This window comes from Hyla sarda, chromosome 3 (assembly GCF_029499605.1).
Source record: "Hyla sarda isolate aHylSar1 chromosome 3, aHylSar1.hap1, whole genome shotgun sequence".
In the NCBI taxonomy this organism is placed as follows: domain Eukaryota; kingdom Metazoa; phylum Chordata; class Amphibia; order Anura; family Hylidae; genus Hyla; species Hyla sarda.
Genome location: NC_079191.1, coordinates 44,655,900 through 44,675,500, shown reverse-complemented (window position 1 = coordinate 44,675,500; position 19,601 = coordinate 44,655,900). Strand labels below are relative to the sequence as shown.

General features: G+C 44.4%; 2 protein-coding genes across 5 annotated transcripts in view; one reads left to right on the top strand and one right to left on the bottom strand.

Annotated features, from left to right (window-relative positions):
- The window catches only part of CMPK2 (cytidine/uridine monophosphate kinase 2), a 47,836-nt gene that overhangs the window by 8,985 nt on the left and 19,250 nt on the right, over positions 1-19,601 (top strand). The window contains exon 1 of one of the 3 annotated variants that reach the window (XM_056564121.1): positions 2,550-2,662. The exons of 1 other annotated variant lie outside the window; for it this stretch is intronic. The gene's annotated coding sequence lies outside the window, so the exon portion shown is untranslated. Of the gene's footprint in view, positions 1-2,549; positions 2,663-4,718; positions 6,623-19,601 lie in introns of those variants that run through there. One more of the 3 variants, XM_056564122.1, reaches the window with a different exon arrangement.
- RSAD2 (radical S-adenosyl methionine domain containing 2) lies at positions 6,938-17,400 on the bottom strand. 2 transcript variants are annotated; one of them, XM_056564127.1, is made up of 6 exons: positions 16,682-17,400; positions 12,920-13,081; positions 12,595-12,824; positions 11,534-11,683; positions 10,432-10,464; positions 6,938-7,628 (listed from the first exon to the last, which is right to left on the bottom strand). In XM_056564127.1, exons 1-6 carry the CDS (start codon positions 16,992-16,994, stop codon positions 7,515-7,517), a joined length of 1,002 nt encoding a protein of 333 aa, XP_056420102.1. In that variant the 5' UTR covers positions 16,995-17,400; the 3' UTR covers positions 6,938-7,514. The 2 variants fall into 2 exon arrangements, with proteins under 2 accessions (XP_056420102.1, XP_056420101.1); XM_056564126.1 differs by lacking the exon at positions 6,938-7,628 and adding an exon at positions 7,730-7,959.

Below are 19,601 nucleotides of genomic sequence, written 5' to 3'. Positions count from 1 at the left end.
ACACTGTTTGGAGGAGAGACAGAGAATAGCACTCAGCTATCTCCATTATTCCTATAGACATTAAAGAGGTTATCCAGTAAAAAAACAAACATATATATATATATATATATATATATATATATATATATATATATCAACTGGCTCCAGAAAGTTAAACAGATTTGTAAATGATTTCTATAAAAAAATCTTAATCCTTTCAGTACTTATGAGCTGCTGAAGTTGAGTTGTTCTTTTCTGTCTAAGTCCTCTCTGATGACACCTGCCTCGGGAACCGCCCCATTTAGAAGCAAATCCTCATAGCAAACCTCTTCTACTCTGTGCAGTTCCTGAGACAAGCAGAGATGGTAGCAGAGAACACTGTTGCCAGACGGGGAAAAACAACTCAACTTCAGCAGCTGATAATTATTGAAAGGATTAAGATTTTTTAATAGAAATAATTTACAAATCTGTTTAACTTTCTGGAGCCAATTGATATATATAAAAAAAAAGTTTTTTTCCTGGAATACCCCTTTAAATTGAGCAGCGGCAGGCACGCCTAAATCTCCCCTCCATCCAAAACAGGAAACAAAGGACTCCCACTGTAATCATAAGGTAGTTTGCCCAATGTGGCAAGTTTACCCACGGTAGGTAGTTTGCTCCTTTTGGTAGTACCACCCTGTAGGTAGTTTACTTCCTAGGATCCCCTATGGCTAGTTTTCCCCTGTAGGTCGTTTGTTCCTTGTAGACAGGACCCCACTGTAGGTAGTTTGCCGCCAGTGGGTGGTTTGCAGCACTGTAGCACCACCCTGTAGACAGTTTGCCTCCTACAGGTAGTACCCTCCTGTAAGTAGTTGGCCTTCTTGTAGATTGAACCCCCCTCCCTTGATATGACTCCATATGGTAGTTTGTCCCTGTAGGTAGTTTACCCCCAGTAGGTAGTTTGAATCCTTGTAGGTAGGACTTCCTGTAGATAGGATTGCCTACAGCTGGTTTGCCCATGTAGGTAGTTTGCCCCCTTTAGGAACCCACCCCCCACCCCCACTGTAGATAGCCGGGCCCCAGTACGTAGTTTATCCCCTTTAGATAGAAACCCCCCCTTCCCCCGAAGGTAGTTTGCCAACTTGAAGGTAAGACCCCCTATAGCTAGTTTGTCCCCTGTAGGTAGTAACCTGCTGGAGGTTGTTTAACTCTTTGTAGGTAAGACCACCCTTTAGGTAGTTTACCACCGGTAGGTAGTTTACCCTTTTAGGTAGTACCCCCTTTAGGTAGTTTGCCTCCTTGTAGGCAGTACCCCTTTTAGGTAGTTTGCACAATGTAAGTACGTTAGCCCCATTAGGTAGTTTGCGCCTTTGAGTAGCACCCCCCGGTAAGTAGTTTGCCTCATTGTAAGTAGGACCCCCTGTAGATAGGACCCCCTATAGGTGGTTTGCCCTTGTAGGTTGCTTTCCCCTTTTAGAAAGACCCCCTGAAGATTTTCCCCTTGCAGGTAGTTTGTCCCTTTTAGATAGGACTGCTCTTTTGATAGGACTCACTATAGTTAATATGTCCCTTGTAGGTAGTATTCCCTGTAGTTTGCCTCCTTGTAGGTAGGACCCCATATATCTGGTTTTCCCCAGTAGGTAGTCTGTCCCCTTTAGATAGGATCCCCCATGTAGGTTGTTTGCACCACTTTGGGTAGGACCACCCTCTAGGTAGTTTGTTCCCTTTGAAGTTGAACTTGACTGTAGACAGGAGTTCTTATAGGTAGTTTGCCCCCTAAATGACAGGTAGCTGTAACATTATCTGAGCCCACTGCTGTAAGCCATTAGGATACACTCACAGTTAAAAGTGTTGTGAAGCCAGAAGAAATGAAAAAAATTTGGACCTTTCTGACCCCCCCCCCCCCCCCCCATCGGTGCACCACTGTGTAAAGATACTAAACCAGAAACATTCTAAAGCTTCTTTCACACTGCCGTTAGGACACGGCAGTGCAACATCCATGCGGGGAGCCGGGGAGAATAGCGGGAGAAAAAAATACTGCTTGCACCATCTTTTTCTCCTGTTATTCCTGTCAAAAAGCATAATAGTAAATGGAAGCCATCGCGACCCGTTGTTGCCCGTTGTGCCCTGTCACAAGAACGGGCATTAAAGTAACAAAAAAAAAAAAAACAAGAGACTTTAACCTCTTCAGGACGCAGGTCGTATGCATACGCCCTGCATCCCGAGTCCTTAAGGACGTGGGGTGTATGCATACGCCCGTGGGATTTCCGGTCCCGGTTGGGGAACGGACAGGGATGCCTGCTGAAATCATTCAGCAGGCATCCTGGCATATCGCCCAGGGGGGTCCTGAGACCCCCCCATGTCGGCGATCGCAGAAAATCGCATGTCAAATCAGACATGTGATTTTCTGCTATTCCGGGCTGATCGGGTCTCTGGTGACCCGATCACCCGGAAAATAGGGATGATCAGAGCTGTCAGGGACAGCCCCGATCATCCTGAGGGCTAGGAGGGAGGTCGCAGTGCTGCAATCTCCTATCCCCTGCCATTGGTCAGAGCTGATTCTGACCAATGGCAGTTCAGGACAGTGGCAACCCCCGTTCTGCCAACCCCTGAATGTCGTGGGGGACGTGGGGAGAAGATGGAGGCCGGTACCTGGAGGAGAAGATGCCTGGGGACCCCCGATCGTTGCTGGAGACAGGCACAGGTAGGGAACGACGGTGGTGGTGGTGGTGGTGTGGGGGGGGGGGGGGGGTAGAAATGAAAGTGAAAGTAAAGTGATATTTACTGTGGCAACCACTAGGAAGGCAGAACTGCAACTCCCAGCATGCCCAGACAGCCAAAGGCATGCTGGGAGTTGTAGTTTTGCAACATCTGGAGGGTCACAGTTTGGAGACCACTGTTACAGTGGTGCCCAAATGATAGCCCTCCAGATGTTGCCAAACTACAACTCTCAGCATGCCTTGACTGCCCAAGCATGCTGGGAGTTGTAGTTCTGTAACATCTGTCCCTTCAGATTTAGCAATTTTCATGACATTTTTGAAAATTGCTGCTCTACTTTGAAGCCCTCAATTTTTTTCAAAAAGAAAAAATATGTCCATTTTATGATGCCAACATAAAGTGGACATATTGTATTTGTGAATAGAAAAAAAAATTATTGTGAATATCCATTTTCCTTACAAGTAGAGAGCTTTAAAGTTAGAAAAATGCAAAATTTGCTACATTTTCATGAAATTTGGGGATTTTTCACCAAAAAAACGATGCAAGTAACGCCGAAAATTTACCACCAAAATAAAGTAGAATATGTCACGAAAAAAAATCTCAGAATCAGAATATTCGGTAAAAGCGTTTTCGAGTTATTCATTCGTAAAGCGACGGTGGTCAGAATTGCGAAAAGGGCTCAGTCCTTAAGGTGAAAAAGGGCTGCATCCTTAAGGGGTTAACGGCCATTCTTGACAGGAAGCAAGGACAGTGTGAAAGGAGCCTAAGTGATTTCTTCAGACTTTCCACTTTATTAGTGTATCATTGCACCCCCTGGTGGCCAAAGGAATATTGCTACAAAAAATAAAATAAAATGCACAAAGCCTAAAAAAGAGCAATAACCATAACAATAACAAGAGCAACAGTGAGAACATCAAGACTTTATTTCAATTCAAAATACATTTACAAAAATATATGAATATGTCTTAGTAAAGTGCATGACTGTTTAAATTATCCTATAACACATAAGTTACAACTGCATAAAAATGTACATCTATATCTTAATGTCAGAATACTTAACAGGCTTTTTTGTTCTATTCATTTCCATCATATACAAATACATAACATTTCCTATACTGCCATTTATTGTAATACAGTGACCCCTCGACCTACAATGGCCCCGACATACGATAATTTCAACATACGATGGCCTCTCAGAGCATCAACATACGATGCTTTTGTATGTCGGGGCCATCGCATAAACGGCTATCCGGCAGCGCAGACTGCTTCAGCTGCCACCGGATAGCCGTTTACGGTGCCCCGTGAGCTCCGGTGATGTCTCTTACCGGTCCTCGGGGCTCCGGAGCATCCTCTTCGGGATCCTCTGCATCGTCGGCGCTCTCCATCGACGTCATCACGTCGCTGCGCACGCCGTCCCGTCATCCAATAGGAGCGGCGTGCATAGCGACATGATGGCGGCAATGGAGAGCTAGGATGCCGGAGAAGCAGAGGCCTTGCTGGAGCGCCGGGGACGCGGCGACAGCGATGGACGGCGACATCCCGGCCAGCGGTGACAAGCGGTGACGGTCCGGAGCGGCGGGGACAGTTGAGTATAACTTAACAGTGGTCTACAACCTGCGGACCTCCAGATGTGGCAAAACTACAACACCCAGCATGCCTGGACAGCCAACGGCTGTCCAGGCATGCTGAGTGTTGTAGTTTTGCAACATCTGGAGGTCCGCAGGTTGTAGACCACTGTCCTATACTTTACATTGCACGGATCCCTCAACATACGATGGTTTCAACAAACGATGGCCCATTTGGATCGGATTACCATCGTATGTTGAGGGATCACTGTATAAGTTCATATTTACAGTACTCTGTACAGCATTGCATAGAATAACCTGTTGATACTTGAAAACCATCAGCAAGTTTCTGTTTACTCTTTTATTTATGAATATGAGCCTTTATTTAGACAAGGGCCTTGGCGTCTTAATATATCAGACTGAACCCCTCTTTGAAAATCCCCCCCCCCCCAAATCCCCCCCCCCCCCATGGCCAATGCTGCATTATAGCTATATTCTGCATATACACCTTCCCTGCAGTGGCCACTACAGGACGAATGTAGTAGTACATGCAGCAATTCAAATGAATGTAATACATGCACGGACTGGGCCTGGTAGAGTAAGGCTAGGTTCAGACTACGGAATCTCCGGGCATAAAATTTCCGCCCGGAGATTCTGAGTGCGGCCAGCGCTGACTGAATAAGTCGGCGCTAGGACCACGCGCGGACACTGCAGTCTCCAATAGACTGCAATGTGTTCCGTGCGGATTTCTGCCTGAAGAATGAGCAACCGTTTTCTTCAGGCGGAAATTTCCAAGCGGATTTTCCGTTCACAAATTCCGCTTCACAAATTCCGAAGTGTGAATTTGTGAACGGAAACCCATTGACTACATTATACATTTTAGCAAGCGGAATTTCCGCCTGCAATTTCAAAGAGGAATTACAGGCGGAAATTCCGTAGTCTGAACCTAGCCTAAGAACTTCTGCGTTCCCAGTTCTGCTCACAGAAGAAGTCCTGGGCTGAGGACCACACTCTATAATGTCTATATTCTCTAAGGGTCTGTTCACACGTACACAGATTTTATCAGTGTTGAGCGCGAATATTCGAAATGCGTATAGCGGCACTTCTCGATTTCGCGAATATTTAGAATATAGTGATGTATTCATAATGACGAATATTTTTTTTTTCATGCAAATTTATGCAAATATGCAAATATCGACACTTCCAGACTGGACACTGATCCCTCCCTTCTTTTAGGTGGAAGATATAATTGCGCATGCTCACTATGCGAATTTCATTATGAATTTTCGCATGAAAAAAACAAATATAGCGAATATGCAAACTTTGCGAACAAAGAATGAATATTCGTCCATATATTCGTGAAATATCGGAAATTCGAATATGGCCCCTGCCGCTCACACAGGATTTTCTGCTGCAGATCTCAATGTAAACTGAATGGTTGAACACAGCTTCTAATCGGCAGTTACAAGTCCTGCGTATACAGTACCCTAATAAAGTATTACAAGGGGTGTTACTATAGGGCAGTGTTTCCCAACCAGGGAGCCTCCAGCTGTTGCAACACTACAACTCCCAGCATGGTCGGATAGCCTTCGGAATGTTGGGAGTTGTAGTTTTGCAACAGCTGGAGGCACCTTGGTTGGGAAACACTGTGTTAGAGTACTGTGCAGCCCCGGTTATTTCCCACAAGCTTAGAAAGTCTTAACAAGGCTTAATGATGGTTTCCTTTGGCCAACAGATTATCTTCTATGCTGCTCAGAGTAAAACAAAATTAACTTGAAAACAACAAAAAGTTAATGTAGATGTTTAAAAAAAAAAATGAGAATGCTGGGATTTACCTTTGCTATCTATATATATGAAAACATTAGATAGTTTTTCATGGCTGAAATAGTTAAAGAGTACCTGTCACCAAATAAAACTTTTAATATAATGTTCCTTGTGTAATTAGCAGACACTTCTCCATTCACTTGCTTTTAAAATTATCAACATAAATATTTTTAAAATGTAATATAATAAACGATCACTAGGTGGCTCTTTTCTGTTCCCTGCTACAATTAATACAGTGAGTTTGGTCTCCTCCTGGCCTGGCAGGAGTCCAAACTCAGGAAGTACTTTTCTGCACTGAGCTTGATTGACAGCTGAACAGAAAGCGAAAGTTCCACAAATTCTCACAGAAAGCTGCACAGACTGATAGCTGAAAGAGAGCCTCACTGATAGCAACACAGGCTGAAACATGCACAGAGCCTGAGGTCTTCTATTCATCACAGCACTGCAACCATGTGAGGGCGGAAGTGGTCCCCCAGCAGGCTTCAGTGATGTCATGCCTGCTGGGAAACGCCCACTTTCTCCTGCTGGGAAATTGCACTATGCCAGCAAGAAGAAAGGTAAGACACACAGCTTTTTAAAGCTCTGAAATAGTTTTTAAGGGCAGGAGGGGTGTTAGGAGTAGTTAGGGAACATAGACTAAAGTAGTTGAGAACAGTTCATTTGGTGACAGGTACTTTTTAAAGCAGTACTCCCCTGGGGAAGATTTATCAAAACCTGACCAGAGGAAAAATTGCTGAGTTGCCCATAGCAACCAATCAGATCACTTCTTTAATTTTGCAGATGCCTTGTTAAAAATGATAGAAGCGATCTCATTAGTTGCTATGGGCAACTCAGAAACTTCCTCTGAACAGGTATTTGATAAATCTCCCCACTTATCCTCTTTCCAAAGCCGGCTGTGGTCGTCATGCTCCCCCCATTAATGTCTATGGGAGATATATGGAGAGGGTATGATGGCTGTGGTCCCCGTAATCCAGTATGGAGTAGAGTTCGCTCCATGCATGCAGATTACTGGGGTGCCGGGCCAGAGATCACAGGGGTGCCAGTGGCCGGACCCCCGCGATCAGACATCTTATACCCTGTCCTTTGGATAAGCGATAAGATGTCTAGGGGTGGAGTACCCCTTTAAGCGCATTCCTAAGTGCGTTCTACAAAATTACTGCTGGTTGCTACAAGAAGAAGTTGATCCCAGAAATAAATTACTTCAGGCATTTTATAGACCCTCCATGGCAATAGGGCAGTAATGGGGGGGGGGGGGGGGGGTTGGGGGTCTGAGATGAATACTGCTTTACTATGTAAACAAAAATCATAAAGTACATTAATGCTAAATTATTGTCTTGTATAGTAACATCTTCTCATTGTATCCATCAGATACAAACTTCACTTTGAGGGGCAGAATCCCTGAGGTTCACTGCCATTGATCTTCTTGGCCATCATGCTTCATCGGTAGATTCACTTCAGTAAAGGAATTGGAGATGTCATGGCTCGTGGGAGAATGTCTCCTTTCCTATAAGGCTGGAGGACAGGTCTCCTAGATCCTTGAGCCTCGACTTGTGGTCCGTTACCCTAGAGAGAACATGCCAAGTCTATAGGGGGTACTCATCTTTTCCTATGATACATGTATAACCCTAGTTTTGGGGGTGTACTAGGTAACTAGTTTGGTGAGTACTTAGTGTAGTAGTAGTCTGCGTCCTATAGTAAAGCCACTCCTTGTTGTTTATCTGAGCGTTGGTCACCAGTCCAGTCTCAGATCGGCCTTGCTCCACACATATTTTCCTCCCCTTTTGAAAAACATCTTCTCGTCAAAACCACTAAACATTATCGCGTTTTCAACACCAACGTCCAAGATCGACCTGGACGGATCTTTGCGTCCGTTTCTGCAGTCGAGGAAACGCATCTAGTATAAAGGTAGAATTAAATGGGCACTGTCAGAATCCAAAAAAACTATTTATATGTTGTATATCCTGGCAAAACATTTACTTTTCTTATATATGTCATAAAAATTTGATTTCCTATAAAAATCATGGCTTATTGAAAAAAAAACACTAGGGGTCCCCATACCATCCAGAATAGTCTCCTGTCCGGCTGTAGCATTATCTTAAAGGGGTACTCCGGTGAAAACCTTTTTTCTTTTAAATCAACTGGTGGCAGAAAGTTAAACATATTTGTAAATTACTTCTATTAAAAAATCTTAATCCTTCCAGTACTTATTAGCTGCTGAATGCTACATAGGAAATTCCTTTCTTTTTGGAACACTGATGACATCACGAGCACAGTGCTCTCTGCTGACATCTCTGTCCATTTTAGCAACCATGCATAGCAGATGTATGCTAAGGGCAGCATGGTGGCTCAGTGGTTATCACTGCTGCCTTGCAGTGCTGGGGACTTGGGTTCAAATCCCATTAAGGACAACAATAAATAAAACATTTTTATTATTATAATAACGTCAGCAGAGAGAACTGTGCTCGTGATGTCATCAGAGAGCTTTCCAAAAAGAAAAGAATTTCCTCTGTAGTATTCAGCAGCTAATAAATACAGGAAGGATTAAGATTTTTTTAATAGAAGTAATTTTCAAATATGTTTAACTTTCTGCCACCAGTTGATTTAAAAGAAAAAAGGTTTTCACCGGAGTACCCCTTTAATCCAAGATGAAGCACAGACTGGGACGAAGTTCAGAAAGTGAGGACGGATCCCCCTATCTCTTCCACTTCATCCTGCTGCCAAGATCTGCCCACTCAGCCAACCACTGGCCTGAGATGGGACACCGCTGCGGTCAGTGATTGGCTAAGTGTCAGGTCCCGCAACGGGCGTTAGTCTCAAAAGAAGGAAAAAGAAAGAAGATTGGGGGATCGGGGCTAGGTAAGTATAGTTTTATTTTTTTCTATTTTTTCCTGGCCTCAGCAGGTTGTTTCCAGATAACCCCCTTAAGTTTTTTGTGGTGTATGAGGGGCAAGTTTTATTTTCCTGTATTAGATTTATTTTTACAACATTGATCCCCCATCTTCTCCTGTAAATTTACATTTTCCATCAGACACAGCCTGCCAGAATATACTGAGAGTATGCAGGTGGTCTCTGTATAGTGCCTAGTGCAAAGTCTGAACTTTCCAGAATGCAAACACCATTCCAATTATCACTGTGCAGACAATGAGCCAGCAAGGAATGCTGGGAAATTTGAGCTCACAGGGTACATAACTGTGAATACAATTCCATATTATTATACAGGATGCAACAGGGGATCAGTATATGTTATAAAATACAACGTACTCAGCCTATTATGTAGATTATATCTAGATCTACACTGTAATATGGTATTCTAAAGCTTTATAGACAGTGGGGGTTTGGAAAAAAATAATAATATATATAACATCTTTAGAAGGGTATTACAGGGGGAAATGATATATATATATATATATATATATATATATATTTTTTTTTTTTTTATTATTATTATTAACTGTATGTCCTGGAATTCATGTAGTCTTTTCAATCCGACACAGTGCTCTCTGCTGCCACCTCTGTCCATTTTAGGAAGTGGCAAACGCTTACAGGGGTACTCCGCTGCTCAGTGTTTGGAATAAACTGTTCCGAATGCTGGAGCCGGCGCCGGGAACTCGTGACATCATAGCACCGGCCCTCATGACGTCAACCCCCGCCCCCTCAATGCAAGTCTATGGTTGGGGGCGTGACGGCTGTCACGCCCCCTCCCATAAACTTGCATTGAGGGGGCGGGATGTGACATCATGATGGGGCGGGGCTTGACGACACAAGCTCCCGGCGCCGGCTCCAGCGTTCGGAACAGTTTGTTCCAAACGCTGAGCAGCGGAGTACCGCTTTAAAACAACCCTTTCCTGCTCTGGACAGTTTCTGACTTGGACAAAGGTGGCAGCAGAGAGCACTGTGTCGGATTGGAAAGAACCACACAACTTCCTCCAGAGCATACAGCAGCTGATAAAAACTGGAAGGCTTGAGATTTTTTAAATATGAGTTTGCAAATCCTTATAACTTTCTGGCACCATTTGAATTATTATAATTTTTTCTGTAAGATCCTTTTAATTTTCATGACCTATCCTTTGATTTGTGGGGGGTCCGACTACAGGCATATTGACCAATCAGCTCTTTAAATATTGTAGTTCCCAAAAACTTTTTTGTAATGCTTCATTTCCCCTGTGGTGGCGCTGCAGGGAAATTTAATATTTACTACTAAGTTCTCTTACAGATTACAGCTGATCCTTTGTCATCAACTTATAGATGGAGATCCCTACTGACAAAATGGACCAAATCAGACACAAGTCTTTTTTTCTCTCAGACAATGTTATATGGAGGAAGAAGAACTCATTACACAATATACATTAAAATGGTGTCAACTTACATATTCATCCAAAATAAGATATGAATCCCGCATCTAGAAGACAATGGGTAGAAAAGAAATGTGTTAGTTACACATAAAGTGTCAAGTGTCAAAACAATAAAATTGTATATATAGTGTACAATTGTACAATATATTTGTAATATATCCATCCGCTACATAGAGTAAATAAATAGAATAGCTTTTAAAGAGGAGCTGTCATCAAACCATATTTCCTAAACTAACTCAGATTATGTTCCCTAACTACTCCTAACACCCCTCCTGCCCTTAAAGCGGTACCCTGCTGCACAGTGTTTGAACCAAACTGTTCCAAACGCTGGAGCCGGCGCCGGGAGCTTGTGACGTCATAGCCCCACCCCCTCAGGATGTCATGCCCCACCCCTCAATGCAAGTCTATGGGAGGGGGCGTGACAGCTGTCACGCCCCCTCCCATAGACTTGCATTGAGGGGGTGGGGCGTGACATCATGAGGGGTGGGGCTATGACGTCACGAGCTCCCCGCCGTCGCCAGCATTTGAAACAATTTGTTCCCAATGCTGATCAGCGGAGTACCCCTTTAAAACATTTTTACAACCTTTGTATCATACCATTCCGTGCCATTCCCCTTGCTCACATCGTGTGAGCTCCCGGCAGGAGAAAGTGGGCGTTCCCCCGCAGCATGCAACGTGACTGAAGCCTGCGAGAGCTGTGCCTCCCCATGCCCCGCACCCACTTCCTGAGTTTGGTCTCCTGCCAGGCTGGGAGGAGACCAAGCTAACTGTTTGACTTGCAGCAGGGAACAGAACAGAGCCACCTAGTGGCCATTTCTTCTATCACATTAAAAACACATAAAGGTTGAGAATTTTAACAGCAAGTAAATAGCAAAGTGTCTTATAATTACATATTCATATATCAGAATTTTAGTTTGGTGAAAGATACATTTCAAGGAAAGTTTATAATGTTATTGTTTACAAAAATGCATCAGAAACATTGATGTATCCCAAGCAGACCATCCAAGTTTACATTTTGGAAAACTCCTTTATATACTCTATGGGAATTAGAGGGTTAATTTGTAATGTAATAGGAAATATTATAGGAGAGATAACGTTGAGAGTTGGAATAAATACCTGTTGGTTGGATTCTGGAACCAAACATTTGATGTCCTTATGTCGATCCAGAAAACCCTTGAACTCATCATCGGTTATGACAAACGTTTCAGCCTGTCTCAATGCTTCTTCCCCGGAATTCTCCCCATCAATGATAAGACACTGGAACACCTAACAAATCATGAAAATGACATGACATGATCTCTTTCGTACTGACAATAAATATGCTTAAAAGGGTACTCCAGTGGAATTTTTTTTTTAATCAACTGGTGCCAGAAAGTTAAAGGGGTACTCCGGTGCTTAAACATCTTATCCCCTATCCAAAGGATAGGGGATAAGATGCATGAACGCAGGAGTCGCGCAGCTGGGGACCCCCGGGATCATGCACGCGGCACCCCATTTGTAATCAGTGCCCTGAGCGTGTTCGCTCGGCTTGCATTGAGGGGCGGAGCGTGACATCACACGGGGGCGGAGGCGTGACGTCACACGCCGCCGGCCCTGCGGTCGCCGGTAATCAGTCCCGGAGCGACTGATTACAAACGGGGTGCCGCGTGCATGATCCCGGGGGTCCCCAGCTGCGGGACTCCCGCGATCAGGCATCTTATCCCCTATCCTTTGGATAGGGGATAAGATGTTTAAGCACCGGAGTACCCCTTTAAACAGATTTGTAAATTACTTCTATTTAAAAATCTTAATCCTTCCAGTACTTAACCGCTGCTGTATGCTCCAGAGGAAGTTGTGTAGTTGTTTCCAGTCTGACCACAGTGCTCTCTGCTGCCACCTCTGTCCTCAGGAACTGTCCGGAGCAGGATATGTTTTCTATGGGGATTTGCTCCTAATCTGGAGAGTTCCTGACATGGACAGAGGTGTCAGCAGAGAGCACTGCGGTCACAGAAGAGAACAACTCAACTTCCTCTGGAGCATACAGAAGCGGATAATTACTGGAAGGATTAAGATTTTTAAATAGGTAAAAATCAGTAAAATAAGTATTTCACAAATCTGTATAACTTTCTGGGACCAGTTGATTAACAAAAAAAAAAAAGTTTTCCATTGGAGTACCCCTTTAATATTAGCCATCTTACCTTCCAGCGTATGGGGCTGATCATGGTGATTTCTTCTCTCATGTCTTCGTCCACGTTGTAACTATTGATGACGGAATTTATCTTGAAGGCCACGTTGTAGTCGCAGCACCACTGTCTGATCTTCATCAGTTTTTCCACGTGGTTTTTCTGGCCTTGTCCTCGACCAATGAGCTTGTTGACATCTTCATTAAAACTGTCACAAGACACGGCTAGGATATCCAGATGTTCTCCTGGGACACACATAGAATTTTATGATAAGTCAGTGTTTTTACTTTAAACTTCAGCCTACGAAAGGCATTGACACATCGCAGTGCCTATCCCTTACCATAGCTTTTGAACCATTTCTCGGTGATCAGGCTGCCATTGCTCACAATGCTGACACTGGGCAACTTTAGGTCTTTTTTGCAGTACACGACCAGTTTTCCTACAAAGTTTCCTCTGTCCTGCATAAATGGTTCACCTCCCGAAAAGTTTATTTTCTGCATACCTAGAAAGGAGAATGAACAGCGATTTAGATACCAATACAGAATTTGTAAATTAATCTTCCAATCCAAACAAATTATCCGATCGAAATTGGCACTGTTATACAGTGATCCCTCAACTTACAATGGCCTCAACGTACAATAGTGTCAACATACAATGGTCTTTTCTGGACCATTGTAACTTGAAACCAGACTCAACATACAATGCTATGGAATCTGTGAAACGTGTCAATGGCTGGAAGAACCGACCAATCAGAATGGATATTTATTTCACTGGTAAAACCCGTGTATTCCTAAAGTGCATGCACTGACTGGTGTCTGGTTGCGCCCCCTACAGTACAGGGAGGTATTATCTTTACCTTTGCCAGGGTTACCTGCTCCTTTTGGCATCATGTGAGGGCGGCTTCATTTTCCTTTTTGTAGGACATTGCGTGTACTGTACAGGACCCTGAATAAGCTTTTGTCCTCTACATAAACCAGTGTTTCCCAAAGAGGTTGTCTCCAGCTGTTCCAAAACTACAACTCCCAGCATGCCCGGACAGCCAAAGGCTGTCCGGGCATGCTGGGAGTTGTAGTTTTGCAACAGCTGGAGGCACTCTGGTTGGGAAACTTTGAAATAGACAGTGATTACAGCTCCCTTTACATGTAAGGACTTGCTTTTCTATATTAGTTATCTACTTATTTTTCTTTAATCCTCACTTTTTCCTATTTTTGGATGACATTTTGGTGGCTTCAGAACCAATTACCAGGTTTCCATACAGTTATGGTCTCAACATACGATGGTTTCAACATATGATGGTCGTCCTGGAACCAATTAATATTGTAACTTGAGGGACCACCGTATACTCTCTTTGGCTGATGCTTTATAGATGTCACCAGATCCACTGTGGATTTGCAGTTGCAGATCCAACTTTGACTTTAAGGGGGTACTCCACCCCTACACATGTTATCCCCTATCCAAATAACATGTCTGATCGCGAGGGCTTCCAGCCGCAGGTACCCCCTGTGATCTCCGGGTGTTACAGTCATGGAAGCCTGAGGCTTTCGTGATCGTGACGTCACACCACGCCCCCTCCATTCATGTCTATGGAAGGGGGCGTGACGGCTAGTACACAGATGTCACGCCTTCTACCACAGACATTAATGGAGGGGACATGGCAGCTGTGTTCACCAGTCGTCCAGCAAGGAGCGGAGTTTACTCAGTGCTCTGGATGACTGGGGTGCCGGGATAGAGATTGCGGGGGTTCCCAGTGGCCGGACCCCTGCGATCAGGCATGATATCCCCTATCCTTTGGATAGGGCATAACATGTCTAGCAGTGGAGTACCCCTTTAATGGGTAGCAAAATAAATAAGGAAGCAAAACCCTAAGGGTGTATTCGCACGTACAGTATTCTGCCCATATTTGATGCTGTGTTTGGTCAATTGGTTTACATTAAAATCTGCAGCATATAATCTGCAGCTTCAATTCTGCAGCATCAAATATGCACAGGATACTGTACGAGTAAAAACACCCTTACATCGCACAAGTCAAAGATGAAAGGGTGTCAGCCAGAGGAGGCCACAAAACAAAGTGTCAGCCAAAGTTACCCTGTAACAGGGCATCAGCCAAAGATTATCCCATAATAGAGCCAGCCAAAGATAACAGAGAATCAGCCATAGAAGACTAAACAAACAAAATGTCAGTCAAAAGCTACACCATAACAGGGAGCTAGCCAAATTAAACCCATCTTAAGCCAAATACTCTCTATACAATGTCAAAAGATGTCCTCATACCTACATAGGACAATGACGCCCCTATAACAATGCTATATATGTTATCTGATACAAGAGCAACTACATTTGTTAGTTTCTTGAAGAATGCCATCACCCTACAAAAAATGCTACCAAGAAGACCCCATAAGTGCGTCAGCTGAATAAGAACCCATAACAGTTGCTTGGATAAAGATGACACTACAACAGTGCATCAGCTGAAGATGACAGATAACAGTTCCTCAGCCAAAGATGACCCCATAACAGTTTCTTTGCTATAGATGTCCCCATAACAGTGCCTCAGCCAGTAATAACCCCATAAAAATGCATAAGTAATAACCCCAATAAGAATGAATTTGCCAAACATGACCTTAAACCAGAGCCTAGGCTAAAGCTGGCCCCATACCACTGCATGAGCCAAAGATCATCCCATAACAGTTCCTCAGCCAAAGATGACCCCAAAACCGTTCCTCAGCCAAAGATGACCCCACAACAGTTCCTCGGCCAAAGATGACCCCATACTGGTCAAAAAATGACCCCATAAGAATGCATCAGCCAAACATGACCCTATAACAGTGCCTCAGCTAAAGCTTGTCCCATAACAATACATCAGCCAAAGATGACCCTATACTAGTGCATTAGCCAAAGATGACCCCATAACAGTTCCTCAGCCAAAGATGACCCTTTACTCAGGGATCAAGTCCTGCAGGAACATGTGGGAACTGAGTTCCTGCACTTTTTACACAACAGGAACACCATTTCTATTAGCAGGAGTTCTGCAGGACTAGCCCTTGAGTGGAAATCATGGGTGAGTTCCTGAACCTTTTTTCCCCTGGACTTGACCCCTGCCTAATGGTGCGCCACCCAAAAATGACCCCATAACAATGCGTCAGCCAAAGATGACCCCAGAATATCGGCTTCAGCTGACCCCACCATAACCCATTTTCACAATTTGCTTTGATGCAAGAAGAGATGTCTCTGCGTCCTAATATTATGTATCATCATTGAAGTAAGTAAATACATGTGAGGAACATGTGATGTCCCAGTACGGGATATAGTCCCGTACAGTACTTAGGCCCTGTCAGGTTGCGTCCCTCTGTGTCCTAGGGGCCTTCCTGCAGCGTCTCCCCCATAGTGTTATGTGTATTATGCATAAAGGACCTTTGAGGACCTTTGAGTTAATCACATGATACTGTTGTCACATGTTCAAGTCACGTTTTGCTACCCAGAGAGCACCAGCTAACCAGGTGATCTGCAGCTTGACCTATGGGCTCCTTGCTCAGCCCCCCTTTTATAAGGAAGGGAGTAGGTGCAATCTGCTCTCTTTTGCTCTTGTGATTCATTCTCTGCTGAGCTCAAGTTCCGTCCAGACGTCTCAGAGCCAGTGTCCAGCACATCTGGAGGTCTCAAGCCTAACCGACAGCCACATGCAGGTAAGTCAAGTCATCTCTGTCTGCTGTCATTATTTAGTCAAGTCAAGTCTATTATAGTCAGCGTGGCTGCGCTAAAGTCTGTCAAGTCACTGCAAGTCCCAGAAAGCTGCGAGGTCCCCTGTGTTACTGGTCACCTCTCTGGGATTCTGGCCTAGCTGTAAAGACTGTACCATCTGTCTACCTGAGTAAAGCTACTGTTAACACTGATCTGGCCTTGGACTTTTATTTGCCCTGTGTAACTAGGACTAGCGAAGCTACCTTCGAGTGATTACATAGGCAAACCACACCCTGGCGTCACGAACATTTAGGGTTTAACACCATCTGCCCCTGGGCTACAACATCTGCCCCATACACCTTACATCGCACCCCCGTGGCTCACCACAAACACATCTCAGTGTCTTCTCCATCCACCCCTGACTCACCTGCATCTTTTAGCATAGCCAGTCCTTTCTTGGCTTCTCCTACGGGTAGCACAAAAGAAGTCTTTGCAGTGTGGAAGCAGAAGCCGCATTTATAGTTGCATTGCCTGGTGAAGTGGTAATTCACACTGATGGGCTTAACCCGGCCGGGGTCCTTCTGGGGCGCATTGATTTTCGGAGAAGAAACTTTCTTTGCCCCAAAAACCTCCAGCCAGCACCAGGATGAAAGCATCTTCATACATTCCAGCAGGAAGGTCATGTTATTCCGGACAACCTTCAGCATCACCATGATGGGGAGAAAACACAGGGACATCATCTTGGAATACTGTGTTTTGGGTCTACTTTCCCAAAAAGTATCTGCCTCCTTATATATCTGCTGCTCTGGATCCTCCTACACGAGATAACATTAACAGGAGTTTCTGTTTCCATTCACTTGAAATAAAAAATCTAAAACCTGCTCATCAGCACCTCTAGTGGCCCTTTTTATAATTACATTTTAACGTGTTTTTATTTTTATTTTTTATATTGTTGTTTTCGAAAGCCAATTCTTCTATAAAACCGCATGCTATATTTTAAACAAATCTATTAATTAATTCGTAGTTGTAGAATATAGTATAGTAGTATAGAATATAGTATAGTACAGAAGATGTATCAATGAACTTGTCACCAAATAAACACTGAGGCTTTGACTATACCAGTGTTTTCCAACCAGGGTGCCTCCAGCTGTTGCAAAACTGTTGTATCAATGAACTTGTCACCAAATAAACACTGAGGCTTTGACTATACCAGTGTTTTCCAACCAGGGTGCCTCCAGCTGTTGCAAAACTACAACTCCCAGCATGCCCGGACAGCCGAAGGCTGGGAATTGTAGTTTTGCAACAGCTGGAGGTACCCTGATTGGGAAACACTGGACTATACTATGACATTAGACATGCAACTGTTGCCTGAATGAATAGTTGTGTGACAGAGAGTCAGGAAAATGAAGTTTTTGGTGCCTTTCAATAGTGTATTTTTGTGTATGATTTAGTTTTTTTAAATTCTTTTTCAGTACAGATATACGTTTTGATATTTATCTGTACTTTGCGGCTGTGGTGTCCCGGTACCGTATTTTATACCGTACCTTGTGTGGTAGTCTCTAGAGATGAGCGAACTTACAGTAAATTCGATTCGTCACGAACTTCTCGGCTCGGCAGTTGATGACTTTTCCTGCATAAATTAGTTCATCTTTCCGGTGCTCCCGTGGGCTGGAAAAGGTGGATACAGTCCTAGGAGACTCTTTCCTAGGAATGTATCCACCTTTTCCAGCCCACCGGAGCACCTGAAGGCTGAGCCAATTTACGCAGGATAAGTCATCAACTGCCGAGCCGAGAAGTTCGTGACAAATCGAATTTACTGTAAGTTCGCTCATCTCTAGTGGTCTCCAAAGTCAGAGTTACTTCGTTTCAGTAGCATCCTCCTGGTGGGGTAGCCCCTAGTCGCCTCTTTCTTATGCAATTCTGTGATGTTTACATGCATAAATAATTGTATATTTAATTAGCTATATAGTGTCGCAGGACCTTAGGTCACATGACTCATGCTAATTCTAGTAAGGTGTGTTGAAGGACCTTTGGAGGTCTCATGCATGGTCACATGGTCAGACCATAATTCCTTGTAAAGTGAATGACAGATGGTATGGACCAATGAGCTTAAGGCCAGCCCCTGCCCATATAAGGGAGCTGCAAGCCAATCCTCGCTCTCTTGGGTTCCGGACTAGTGGAGAGAGAGAAGGGATCCGTGCAACTTACAAAGACAAGCTTAGGCCTGAAGCCTGCCAGCCTCAGCCTGAATCTAATCGTGAGTTACGATATCAATCCCCGCTAAAGCTAGTGTGACTGCTGGACCTAAACTCAATTCCCTAAATCCAGCAGAACAGCATTTATTCCTTTTCTAAGCTCAGAACTCACGAGGTCCGAACCAACTGTCAGTATCGTAATAGACTCTTGTACAAAGAATGTTCCTGTTTAATGTTGCATAAAAGCTGCAGTAAAGGTTCCGACACTTTTCTGAAAACCTCCGGTTGTGGACAATCATTTATTATACCTTCCTATCGTTCTTGGGACGGGTGGCGATAGGACAAGCACATACAGAGGAGCCCTCACCCTGGCGCCACGAGTGATAAGGGTTAAACAAGCACCCTTTAGTTACCGCACAGCTACACCCCATATACACTACAATCCCAGGCTACCACACGGCCGTGGGGTCCACCCGCTGGATCTCCTGCCCAGCACCCCGATAATGCGCATGCAGAAAGCTGTGGCTGATATCTTTATGGGAGATTTGGAGATACATGAACGCTGTATCTCTGTCTCTTCCATAGACATAAATGTTAAGAACAGCGGTAAGCTGGGCCAGAGACCACGAGGATCCCGGTGGTCGGACACCCTGCGATCAAACATCTTATCCCCTAACCTGTGGATAGGGGATAAGATGTCTAGTACCCGAGTTCTCCCTTAAGGTTAAAGGGCTACATGGTGACATGGGTAATGCGACAGAAAATCGCATTAATACTAAATTATGCAACCAAAATACCTGTGTGATTTGCAGACAGGTCCCATTAGGGTTAAAGGAGTAATGCAGACTAATTCAACTTATCCCCCATCTGCAGGATAGGGGATAAGTGTCTGATCGCAGGGGTCTGACCAATGTGTCCCCTCGCGATTTCCTCTACAGGGTCTCGGCTCTGCCCCCTCCATGTATCTCTATGGGAGAGGCGGAGATGCAGCATGCGTGCATCCCTGCCTCTCCTATAGAGCTGAATGGAGGGGGCAGAGCCGAGCCCCCTTAGTGAGGTCGACGACATGAGCATTAGCTGCGCAGAGCTGCAGCACTGCCAGGTCCCCATATGGGAGATCCCGGGGGGTCCCAGTGGTCGGTTGTATTAGGC